General features: G+C 46.5%; 1 protein-coding gene across 3 annotated transcripts in view; it reads left to right on the top strand.

Moving 5' to 3' along the window:
* Positions 1-13372, top strand: part of luzp2 (leucine zipper protein 2) — a 206596-nt gene that overhangs the window by 142671 nt on the left and 50553 nt on the right. For 2 of the 3 annotated variants that reach the window (XM_078415491.1, XM_078415489.1), the window contains exons 4-5: positions 268-349; positions 524-586. In XM_078415491.1, the coding sequence (XP_078271617.1) occupies positions 268-349; positions 524-586 (145 nt within the window). The remainder of the gene's footprint in view (positions 1-267; positions 350-523; positions 587-13372) is intronic. The other variant, XM_078415490.1, reaches the window with a different exon arrangement.

Here is a 13372-nt window from a genome sequence, read left to right as displayed (position 1 = left end):
AAGGAATCAAGGGATATGGGGAGAAAGCAGGAATAGGGGTACTGATTTTAGATGATCATCCATGATCATATTGAATGGCGGTGCAGACTCGAAGGGCCGAATGGCCTGCTCCTGCACCTTAATTTTCTAACTTGTACCGACCTGCAGCTTCGAACGGTTACAGCATAAAAACGCGGTGCTTCGATGTGCAAAAAAAGCGATTGTTTCTCTGAGACTTTTCACAGCGCAGGCAGAATTTTGAGGCATCAATTCTTTCTTTTCAATCAGAGATGAAATGAAATCTCTCCAGGAAGCCCTTGAGAAACAGATCAATGAGGCTACGTTGAAAGCAGAGAAGCAGCAAGCTGGGGTAAGAAGTCACAGACAAAATGCAGCTGTTTATTTTCTGACTATGGCACGAAAACTGTAAGAAATACCGCTCTTCTCTGCAATAAAACACTCCGGGTTTTTTATTTTGCACTACGCACTGTTGCATAAGTGGGAAGATCTGCAATTTAATATTTCAGGTCTGCTGCCGTTACAGATCAACTTCTTGAAGGCTGAGGTGGAAAGGAAGAGCAAGCTGATAAAAGATTTACAGCAAGAGGTAGGAATCCCGTATGGCTTTGCACGACTTCCTGGGGATGCGAGCGAAATCCTTCAGGAGAAGGGAAGGAAATTGACGAAACAGTCTTGACGCGACCAAGTCTCAATGCAGAATTTCACGGACAACATTTCAGTTTTGGTTTTAATCAAAAATAATAATTTATTCAGTTGCGATACAAAATAATACTTACAAAAAAAAAAACCCCCCGTGGTAACACACCCTACCACCATAGTACAAAATCACCAAACTTTTTTTTCGCCTTCCATCACAGTGAGGAATGTGGAGGAGTCACTGTGGTGAATGGATGTTCATTTTGTGTGTTCTGTTGCTTTTTATTGGTATGTTTCGTGTTCTTGTTCTTTGTCTGTATAAAACGTGAGAGTCTTCAAGGTACAACAGAAGTCTTTATTACATTAACTCAATGCTAGCAGCAAGACAACTAAAAATGGCCGCAACCACACGGTCTGGCTGCACACTCACACACTGTGTACAAACAGAGATAACCATGTGCAAAACACCTCCCTTTGTCCTGTGCAGCGCCACCTGCTGCACGGGAGGAGCAACGGGTCCTCCCACCCCACACGGTCCACCAAACAAACATCACAGTATGACTGTATGGCAAATGAAATTCCTCGTATGTTGCAAAACATACTTGGCTAATAAAGTATGATTATGATTATCTAAGACACTAAATTTTCAAATAACTATAATACAGTCCTTATTGAGGATCACCATTTCACTGAGACGTGACATGTGCCCCTGCCTTTAAAGGTAAATTTTCCCAGTTACTTCTATAAGACTTGAAACTTCATGAGGATTTTTCACTTACTATTTGTTTTATTTATTTTGATAATGTGTCCAAATCATTGGTTTAGTTTAGTTTTAGTCTGAGAGATACAGCGTGGAAACAGGCCCCTCGACCCACCGATCGCCCGTACACTGGTTCTGCATTATCCCAGTTTCGCGTCCAACACACTGGGGACAATTTACAATTTTACCTAAGTCAATTAACCTACAAACCTGTACGTCTTTGGAAAGTAGGAGGAAACTGGAGGACCTGGAGAAACCCAGCACGGTCACAGGGAGAACGTACAAACTCCGTACAGACAGCACCCGTAGTCAGGATGGAACCCGGGTCTCTGGCGCTGTGAGGCAGCAACTCTACCGCTGTGCCACCGTGATTCACCTTTGTATAAAATGTTAACTTTTATTCATCGGTTTATGAGGGGGAGATCAAAATGTTGTTGTCACAGTTGGAAATAAAGAGTTTCTGTAGAGATCTGATAGAGTTTCATTCTACATTTGGAGTGAGACCGCACCTGGAGTACTGTGTGCAGTTTTGGTCTCCAAATTTGAGGAAGGATATTCTTGCTATTGAGGGCGTGCAGCGTAGGTTTACTAGGTAATTCCCGGAATGGCGGGACTATCATATGTTGAAAGACTGGAGCGACTACGCTTGTATACACTGGAATTTAGAAGGATGAGAAGAGATCTTATCGAAACGTATAAGATTATTAAGGTTTTGGACACGTTAGAGGCAGGAAACATGTTCCCAATGTTGGGGGAGTCCAGAACAAAGGGCCACAGTTTAAGAATAAGGGGTAGGCCATTTACAACTGAGATGAGGAAAAACTTTTTCAGTCAGAGAGTTGTGAATCTGTGGAATTCTCTGCCTCAGAAGGCAGTGGATGCCAATTCTCTGAATGCATTCAAGAGAGAGCTGGATAGAGCGCTTAAGGATAGCAGTCAGGGGGTATAGGGTGAAGGCAGGCACGGGGTACTGATTGAGAATGATCAGCCATGATCACATTGAATGGCGGTGCTGGCTCGAAGGGCCGAATGGCCTCCTCTTGCACCTATTGTCTATTGTCTATTGTCTACATTTGGAGTTTTGGTGTTATACTCAATTTGACTCACCAAATTCTTTGGGCGGCACGGTGTCGCAGCTGGTAGAGCCGCTGCCTCACAGCGGCAGAGACCCGGGTTCGATCCTGAGCCCGGGTGCTGTCTGTGTGGAGTTTGCACATTCTCCCTGTGACCGTGTGAGTTTCCTCCCAGAATCTCAAGGACGTGCGGGTTTGTAGGTTAATTGGCCCTCTTGTAAATTGTCCCCTAGTGTGTGGGGAGTGGGTGAGAAAGTGGGATAACATGGAACTACTGTGAACAGGTGATCAATGGTTGGGGTGGACTCGATGGGCCGAAGGGCCTGTTTGCACGCTGCAGCTCTAAACGACAGAGGTATAAAAAAAAAGGGGACATTTCTGGAGATAATTGATCACCTTATTTGGACAACCCTTAGTCCTGATGTATAGTGTCTAAAGCCAGACATTATGCACCTGAAGCTGATGGTTTTCAAAGGCAGCTAAAAGGATCAGGAAGGATTATGAAAGTTGAAAGAAAATATAAGAATGCAAAGCCAGAAGGTTTAGTTCAGGATAGATTGCTTCAAAATCTTTATAAGTAGTGAATTTATAGTGTACTTCAATAAGGAATTAAATAGTTTATATTTTGAATCATAGCAAATCAGTACATTACAGCGGTTAATGTGAAAGACATTTAGACAGGTGCATGGATAGGACAGGTTTAGAGGGACGTGGGCCAAACACAGGCAGGTGGGACTAGTGTAGAAGGGACATTTTGGTCGGTGTGGACATGTTGTGCCGAACGGCCTGTTTGCACTGTATCACTCTATGACTCTATGAGCTGGCAGGATAAATAAATACGATACGATACGATAGAACTTCATTTATCCCAGGAGGGAAATTGATCTGCCAACAGTCATAAAACACAAAATACATGAAACATGAAAGTAAAGTGACTAGTGGAAAGGATTAGAAGATGAGCAAAGATTGGGGAGGGGGGAGGGGTGTCAGTCTATCCCACGACAGAAGGGGGAGGAGCTGTACAGTTTGATAGCAACAGGGAAGAAGGATCTCCTGTGGCGTTCTGTGCCGCATCTTGGTGGGACCAGTCTGTTGCTGAAGGTGCTCCTCAGGTTGACCAGTGTGTCATGGAGGGGGTGAGCTGTATTGTCCAGGATGCTCCGCAGTTTGAGGAGCATCTTCCCCTCCAAGACCCACCTCCCGTGAATCCAACTCCGCCCCCAGGACGGAGCCGGCCTTCCTGACGAGTTTGTTAACCTCATATACAATCAATTAAAGTTAAGATAGGAAATTGACCGATTATTGTCACGGATGGACTTCAGAGACCAAAACCGGGACACAAAGAAATGTTGCGATGCTTTTGAGTTCAGTTTATCATTGTCACGTGTACCGAGGTACAGTGAAAAGCTTTTTGTTGCGTGCTATCCAGTCGGCGGAAAGTCAGATATAGGTCCTCCATGGCACCTTCAGGAAGGATATTCTTGCTACTGAGGGCGTGCAGCGTAGGTTCACTAGGATAATTCCCGGAATGGCGGGACTGTCGTATGTTGAAAGGCTGGAGCAATTAGGCTTGTATACACTGGAATTTAGAAGGATGAGGGGGGATCTTATTAAGATAATTAGGGGATTGGACACATTAGAGGTAGGAAACATGTTCCCAATGTTGGGGGAGTCCAGAACAAGGGGCCACAGTTTAAGAATAAGGGGTAGGCCATTTAGAACAGAGATGAGGAAGAACTTTTTCAGTCAGAGAGTGGTGAAGGTGTGGAATTCTCTGCCTCAGAAGGCAGTGGATGCCAGTTCGTTGGATGCTTTCAAGAGAGAGCTGGATAGAGCTCTTAAGGATAGCGGAGTGAGGGGGTATGGGGAGAAGGCAGGAACGGGGTACTGATTGAGAGTGATCAGCCATGATCGCATTGAATGGCGGTGCTGGCTCGAAGGGCTGAATGGCCTACTCCTGCACCTATTGTCTATTGTCTATTGTCTATTGTCAGCCCTCTAATCAAGGAGGTAAATTGTACAATATCCAAAGAAAGTTCCCAATAGTCTGTGGTACTAAACCCACAAAATAAAATTGTTTTGAGGGTCTGTTGAAGCAGATTATAAGTTTGCCAAAATACAGATATCTGCTGTCTGGAATTATTTACTTATCATAGTCAGCCAAGAAATAGAAACTTCAGCCCAACTTGTCCATTGCAGATTAAGGTGTATATCCTGTAAAACCTTTCCTATCTTTGTCCAAATGCCTTTCAGAGCATAGTACTTATTCCTCTCTTTAGCAGTTCCTCTGGCAGCTCGTCCCACATACCCCCTACACGACCAGCCTCCCTTCCATTGACTCCATCTACACCTCACGCTGCCTCGGCAAGGCCAGCAGCATAATCAAGGACCAGCCTCACCCCGGTCACTCCCTCTTCTCCCCTCTCCCATCAGGCAAGATGTACAGGAGTGTGAAAACGCACACCTCCAGATTCAAGGACAGTTTCTTCCCAGCTGTTATCAGGCAACTGAACCATCCTACCAACAACCAGGGAGAGCAGTCCTGAACTACCATCTACCATCATTGGGGTAATTGAATCTGGAGGTGTGTGTTTTGACACTTCTGTACTGCTTGCCTGATGGGAGAGGGGAGAAGAGGGAGTTGGACCGGGATGAGACTGGTCCTTGATTATGCTGCTGGCTTTGCCGAGGCAGCATGAAGTGTGGATGGAGTCAATGGGAGGGAGGTTGGTTTGTGTGATGGTCTGGGCTACATCCACAATTCTGTGCAATTTCTTGCGGGCCTTGGATGGAGCTCGTCCCAAACCAAGCTGTGATGTATCCCGATAAAATGCTTTCAACGGCGGATCTGTAGGAAGTTGGTAAGAGTTGTTGGGGACATGCCAAACCTATGAAGCCTTCTCAGGGAGTAGAGGCGTTGGTGTGCCTTCTTGGCCATTGCTTCAATGTGGGTGGTCCAGAAGACGTGGGTAATATTTTCTCCTCGGATCTACACTCCTGGTAGATTATTCTTGATTATTAATAAACCATTAACAATGTTTGCTGAGGGGGCCCTGCCAGTGAATCTGCAATTTAGTTGACCGCATTAAGTTTACTAAAGATATATCCTGAACATGAAGAATCTATTAATTCAAGAAGGGGTGGCACGGTGGCGCAGTGGTAGAGCTGCTGCCATACAGCGCCAGAGACCCGGGTTCGATCCTGACTACGGGCGCCGTCTGTGCGGAGTTTGTATGTTCTCCCCGTGACCTGCATGGGTTTTCTCAGAGATCTTCGGTTTCCTCCCACACTCCAAAGACGCACAGGCTTGTTTGTTGATTGGCTCAGTACAGTGTAAAATTATCCCTAGTGTGTGTAGGATACTGTTAGGGATTGCTGGTCGGCCCGGACTCAGTGGGCCGAAGGGCCTGTTTCCGAGCTGTATCTCTAAACTAAACTAAAATCTGTGGGACTGAGGAAGATGAACTGCAGATGTTGTGTGTTATCCATTAATGTCCTTCTGGAAGCAAACTCAAAATAGCTGCCTTGCACATTCACTGATTAACTTCTGTCTCTCAAAGTTTCTCAAAAAATTTCCACCTATTCAGTAACCTTTACTAGTTTGTGTATCCAGTGAAAATTACAATCCCCAAGGTGAACTCCGTAATCAACCAAGGAAGTAATAACAAGACGAAGCAGCTGTTAATGACGTTAATGATGCATCTAAACCCCAGAATTTATAGAATATGTATTCTTTAACAGTTTTATCAGCTTGGCCTTCACTTTTTTGGATTAGTATATAGAGTGGTGGCACGGTGGCGCAGCGGTAGAGTTGCTGCCTCACAGCGCCAGAGACCCGGGTTCGATCCTGACTATGGGTGCTGTCTGTACGGAGTTTGTACTTTCTCCCTGTGACTGCGTGGGTTTTCTCCGGGTGCTCCAGTTTCTTCCCACACTCCAAAGACGTACAGGTTTGTAGGTTAATTGGCTTGGTGTAAATTGTCCCTAGTGTGTATAGGATAGTGTTAGTGTGCGGGGATCGCTGGTCGGTGCGGACTTGGATGGGCTGAAGGGCCTGTTTCCGTGCTGTATCTCCAAACTAAACTATACTAAAAAGTCTTACTAGAGAGTCTTACAGCATGGAAACAGGCCCTTCGGCCCAACTTGCCCACATCGACCATCATGTCCCATCTACACTCGTCCCACCTGCCTGCGTTTGACCCATATCCCTCTAATCCTGTCCTATCCATGTACCTGTCCAAATGTTACTTAAACTTTGCGATATTCCCAGCCTCAACCACCTCCTCCAGCAGCTCGATCCATACACCCACCAACAAAAAGTAACCCCTCAGGTTCTTATGAAATCTTTCCCCCCTCACCTTCAACCCACTGGTTCTCGATCTGAATTCTTCAGTCTTGGCACTCCTCCACAACAGCAGAATGACTTCAAAAGTTCTTCACTGGCTGCTGCGTGATCTTAGAGATTCCTTCAAAGAGAAAACAAGTTCTTTTTGTTCTTGTTTGATGCAGTTCTTTTTTAAAATTTTTGTCATTTGGCTGTCTACAGTATTTCATTTCCTTAGATGATAAGATTGAGAACAGCAAATCTTTAATGGTCGGCACAGTGGCGCAGCGGTAGAGTTGCTGCCTCACAGCGCCATAGACCCAGGTTCGATCCTGACTACGGGTGCTGTCTGTACGGAGTTTGTACGTTCTCCCCGTGACCTGCGTGGGTTTTCTCCGGGTGTTCCGGTTTCCTCCCACACTCTAAAGACGTGAAGGTTTTTAGTTTAATTGGCTTCTGAAAATAGTACCGAGTGTGTGTAGGATGGGAATAGTGTATTTCGACGGTCGGCGGTCGGCGTGGACTCAATGGGCCGAAGGGCCTGTTTCCACGCTGTATCTCTAAAACTAAAACTAACACCAACTTAGATGAATTGAATTGAATTGAATTGAATACTTTAATGAACCATGTGAGAAGTCACAGTGATACTCTTTGTTTTGCCTACCCAAGGTTTGAATTGAATGGAATAAATTTTATTAGCCAAGTATGTATAGTTACAAGGAAATTGCCTTGGTGCTTTGCTCGCAAGTAACAACATGACATTCAGTAAACAATTAAGAATAACACATTATCATTTACACATGTGAAGAATGACATAAAATACCAGTGCAGAAGTAGGCTAAAGACTTTAGGTTGTTGAGCAGAGCTTACAGCTCGTGGAAGAAAAAGGTATGCAAAGAGTCGCCACATAGAGAGCACCGACAAAGTTACAAAGAGAGCACCGACAAAGTTACGGTGGCGCAGTGGTAGAGTTGCTGCATTACAGCGAATGCAGCGCCGGAGACTCAGGTTCGATCCTGACTACGGATGCTTTCGACAAGGTCCCACATAAGAGATTAGTATGCAAACTTAAAGCACATGGTATTGTGGGTTCATTATTGATGTGGATAGAGAACTGGCTGGCAGACAGGAAGCAAAGAGTAGGAATAAACGGGTCCTTTTCAGAATGGCAGGCAGTGACTAGTGGGGTATCGCAAGGCTCAGTGCTGGGACCCCAGCTATTTACAATATATATTAATGATTTGGACGAGGGAATTGAATGCAACATCTCCAAGTTTGCGGATGACACGAAGCTGGGGGGCAGTGTTAGCTGTGAGGAGGATGCTAGGAGGCTGCAACACGACTTGGATAGGTTAGGTGAGTGGGCAAATGCATGGCAGATGCAGTATATTGTGGATAAATGTGAGGTTATCCACTTTGGTGGCAAGAACAGGAAAGCAGGCTATCATCTGAATGGTGGCCGATTAGGAGAAGGGGAGATGCAGTGAGACCTGGGTGTCGTGGTGCACCAGTCATTGAAAGTAGGCATGCAGGTGCAGCAGGCAGTGAAGAATGCGAATGGTATGTTGGCATTCATAGCGAGGGGATTTGAATATAGGAGCAGGGAGGTTCTGCTGCAGTTGTACAGGGCATTGGTGAGACCACACCTGGAGTATTGCGTACAGTTTTGGTCTCCTAATCTGAGGAAAGACATTCTTGCCATAGAGGGAGTACAGAGAAGGTTCACCAGATTGATTCCTGGGATGGCAGGACTTTCATATGAAGAAAGACTGGATAGACTCGGCTTGTACTCGCTGGAATTTAGAAGATTGAGGGGGGATCTTATAGAAACTTACAAAATTCTTAAGCGGTTGGACAGGCTAGATGCAGGAAGATTGTTCCCGATGTTGGGGAAGTCCAGAACAAGGGGGGTCACAGTTTAAGGATAAGGGGGAAGTCTTTTCGGACCGAGATGAGAAAGTTTTTTTTCACACAGAGAGTGGTGAATCTGTGGAATGTAGAAGGTAGTTGAGGCCAGTTCATTGGCTATATTTAAGAGGGATTTAGATGTGGCCCTTGTGGCTGAAGGGATCAGGAGGTATGGAGAGAAGGCAGGTATGGGATACTGAGTTGGATGATCAGCCATGATCATATTGAATGGCGGTGCAGGCTCGAAGGGCCGAATGGCCTACTCCTGCACCTATTTTCTATGTTTCTATGTTTCTATGTGCTGTCTGTACGGAGTTTGTACGTTCTCCCCGTGACCTGCGTGGGTTTTCTCCGAGATCTTCGGTTTCCTCCCACACTCCAAAGACGTACAGGTATGTAGGTTAATTGGCTGGGCAAATGTAAAAAATTGTCCCTAGTGTGTGTAGGATAGTGTTAATGTGTGGGGATCGCTGGGCGGTGCGGACCCGGTGGGCCGAAGGGCCTGTTTCCGCGCTGTATCTCTAAATCGAAAATCTAAATCTAAAAATCTACCCCGTGCCAGGTTCTCCTCCCCCCCCCCTCGCCCCCCATCCCTCCCCCCTCTCTCCCGGTCATTCACCCCACGCGCTGGGTCCGCCTTTGTTCTTCCTTCACCCCTCACCTCCTCACGATGCCCCCCCCCTCACGCCAACTGCTCCTTTGATCGACAAGATGCCCAACTCCCACGTGGCCCGTCCACGACCGCCAGCAACCCCAACGACCGCCAATCTTGTAATTACGCCAATGATGTAACGTCAAGGAAGATATCGCGATCACAGAGAGCTTTCCAAAGCGTGGCCATTTATGAACAGATGGATCATCTAAGTGTGCAGGAAAAAAACTGCAGATGCTGGTTTAAATCGAAGGTAGACTCAAAATGCTGGAGTAACTCAACGGGTCAGGCGGCACCTCGGGAGAGAAAGAATGGGCGATGTTTCGGGTCGAGTCCCTTCTTCAGACTGATGTCAGGGGAGGGGGCGGGACAAAGATAGAATGTAGTCGCACGCAGTAAGACAGGTGGGAGAACTGGGAAGGGGGAGAGGATTTTGCGTCCACCGCCAGGATAATGAGGTAAGGTTTCAGAGCCCTTTCTCAAATCGGCTAGAACAGTTTCCAGTTCAGTGTCAGTTTAGTTTCTTGTCACGTGTACCGAGGTACAGTGAAAAGCTTTTGTTGCGTGCTAACAAGTCAGCGGAGCCGTTCACAGTGTACAGGTAGATACATGATAAGGGAAGGTAGGCACAAAAAGCTGGAGTAACTCAGCGGGACAGGCAACATCTCTGGAGAGAAGGAATGGGTGACGTTTCGGTTCCCGACCCTTCACCAGTCTGAAGAAGGGTCGAGACCCGAAACGTCACCCATTCCTTCTCTCCCGAGATGCTGCCTGACCCGCTGAGTTACGCCAGCATTTTGTGTCTGCCTTGGATCATCTAAGTGGCAGTCGCTCGCTGTCATGCTTCCGGTTTCCGTACGATGTGCCTTCAAAACGTGATTGTTCAATTAGTGTTGAATTAACGAAAGTCTGGGACTGTGCGGCACCAATCGGGACCTACTCTGAAATCTGCCAGATTAATTTCACTCAAGATTATGCACAGTTGATTAAAAGACAGAAGTTATTGAGTCTGACAAGACTTTGATCACAAATTCCACTGGCATACAAGCCTTGAAATTACCTACAAAGGGGTCCTCCTAAAAATGATTGCTGAAAAGCAATATGTTCGCTCAGTGGGAAGTGAATTCACTACCGAAGGGGCTCTGTGGCTGAATATATTTAAGACAACACTGATCTATTTTTAGGGACAAAAGGAACTACAGGTGCTGGAATCTTGAGCAAACCCGAAAGTGCTGGAGTAACTCAGCGTGTCAGGTCATAAGGTCATAAGTGATAGGAGCAGAATCAGGCCATTCGGCCCGCCAAGTCTACTCTACCATTCAATCATGGCTGATCTATCTTTCCCTCCTAACCCCAATCTCCACCCCATAACCCCTGACACCCGTACTAATCAAGAATCTATCTATCTCTGCTGTAAAATATCCACTGACTTGGCCTCCAAATCCTTCTGTAACAAAGAATTCCACAGATTCACCACCCTCTGACTAAAGAAATTCCTCCTCATCTTCCTAAAGGAACGTCCTTTAATTCTGAGGATATGGCTTCTGGTCCTAGACTCTCCCACTGGTGGAAACATTCTCTCCACACCTACTCTATCCGGGACTTTCACTATTCAGTCAGGCAGCATCTGTGGAGGGAATGGATCGCTGATGTTTCAGACTGAAGAAGGGTCCTGACTTGAAGTGTCGTGTCGTGTCGTCTACCCATTGCCCCCACAGAGATGTTGTCTGAGCCGCTGAGTTCCTCCAGCACTTTGTGCTTTGATAGATTTTTAGTTCTTAACAGGATCAAGAGGGTGGTGAATCTGTGGCATTCATTGCCATCCTTCTTATACACAACACAAAGTGATCTGATTCCATCACGCTTTAGAAGTATGTGTTCAGGAACTGTCCAAGTACAATTCCCTACTTGAATGAAGCCAAGAGGTCAGAGAGGCAAGTTACTGTAACTCCATTTAATATATATCAACCTGCTACATTTACAGCAAATTGGAATTCTCGGATAATTCAATAATGGGAGATGTGCAGAGGAATTTAATAGCGTCTGATTTTGATGCATCCCATTTAATACTAACCCTGCCCCACCCCCACCTCTCTTCCATTTATCTACCCTCTACTACAATCAGTCTGAAGAAAGCGCGCCAACCCATAATGGCACCTCTCCATCTCCCCCAAGGGATGCTAAAGATGTTAAAGTGCCAGAGTAACTCAGCGGGCCAGGCATCATCTCTGGAGAAATTGCATAGGTGATGTTTCGGGTCGGGATATCTTCTTCAGACTGCTACCTGACCTGCTGAATTACTGCAGGATCTTGTGTCTAAATTCCTCACCATCTCCTTCCTAAAGGAACGTCCTTTAATTCTGAGGCTGTGACCTCTGGTCCTGGACTCTCCCGTCAATGTGTGGAACGTGGTATTGTAGCGCAGAGATTCTGACAGGATGGCTGAATGTCGCATGGGACTTGTGACCAACTTTAATTTCTGCGCAGCAGTTACCTGATTAAGTGTACATTATTCACCAATTAAGCCCCTGCATATCCCGTTAACAAGAACGGATGGGGAGTCCATGGACAGCGAACTCCAGGAGATTTCACTGAAACCGCATCTGCCTATTTAGCGCAGCGGTAGAGTTGCTGCTTTACAGCGAATGCAGCGCCGGAGACTCAGGTTCGATCCTGACTACGGGTGCTGCACTGTACGGAGTTTGTACGTTCTCCCCGTGACCTGCGTGGGTTTTCTCCGAGATCTTCGGTTTCCTCCCACACTCCAAAGACGTACAGGTATGTAGGTTAATTGGCTGGGTAAATGTAAATGTAAAAATTGTCCCTAGTGGGTGTAGGATAGTGTTAATGTACGGGGATCACTGGGCGGCACGGACTTGGAGGGCCGAAAAGGCCTGTTTCCGGCTGTATATATATGATGATGATGATGATTTCAGAAAGACGTACAGGTATGTAGGTTAATTGGCTGGGTAAATGTAAAAATTGTCCCTAGTGGGTGTAGGATAGTGTTAATGTGCGGGGATCACTGGGCGGCACGGACTTGGTGGGCCGAAAAGGCCTGTTTCCGGCTGTATATATATGATATGATATGAAACTGCCGCATCTGATAATGGGTTTTGACTCAACTCACAAATCCAGGAAATGAGAAATCACGGGGACAGGGGTTGGGCTTTGGGAATGGGGAACGACAGACAGGTCATCTCAACATGAAGCCTTTGGCCGCCTACCCCCCCAGCTACTTTGTCATGGTATAAGCTGCACCCAGCCACCACAACCTGTCGTAGAGACAAGGAACTGCAGATGCTGGTTTAACAAAAGAAAAGGGTTACAAGTTCACAAGTTATAGGCGTAGAATTAGGCCATTCGGCCCATCGAGTCAGACTCCAATCGTGGCTGATCTCTGCCTCCTATTCCCATTCTCCTGCCTTCTCCCCGTAACCCTTGACACCCGTCCTAATCAAGGATTTGTCTATCTCTGCCTTAAAAATATCTACTGACTTGGCCTCCACAGCCCTCTGTGACAAAGAGTTCCACAGATTAACTACACTCTGACTAAAGAAGTTCCTCCTCACCTCCTTTTTATAAGAGTGCGCTTTAATCCTGAGGCTACGACCTCTGGTCCCAGACTCTCCCACCAGTGGAAACATCCTCTCCACATCCACTCTATCTATGCCTTTCATTATTCTGTAAGTTTCAATGGGATCCCCCCTCAACCTTCAAAAGTCCAGCGAGTACAGGCCCGAAACGTCACCTATCCGTGTTCTCCAGAGATGCTGCCTGACCCGCAGAGTTACTCCAGCACTCTGTGAAACGTCACCTATCCATGTTCTCCAGAGATGCTGCCCGACCCGCTGAGTTACTCCAGCACTCTGTGAAACGTCACCTATCCATGTTCTCCAGAGATGCTGCCCGACCCGCTGAGTTACTCCAGCACTCTGTGAAACGTCACTATCCATGTTCTCCAGAGATGCTGCCTGACCCGCTGAGATACTCCAGCACTTTGTGACTATCTTCTGTCC

Source organism: Rhinoraja longicauda, chromosome 18 (assembly GCF_053455715.1).
Source record: "Rhinoraja longicauda isolate Sanriku21f chromosome 18, sRhiLon1.1, whole genome shotgun sequence".
In the NCBI taxonomy this organism is placed as follows: Eukaryota; Metazoa; Chordata; class Chondrichthyes; order Rajiformes; family Arhynchobatidae; genus Rhinoraja; species Rhinoraja longicauda.
The sequence above is the reverse complement of the archived record's forward strand: the minus strand, read 5'-3'. Positions and strand labels throughout refer to the sequence as shown.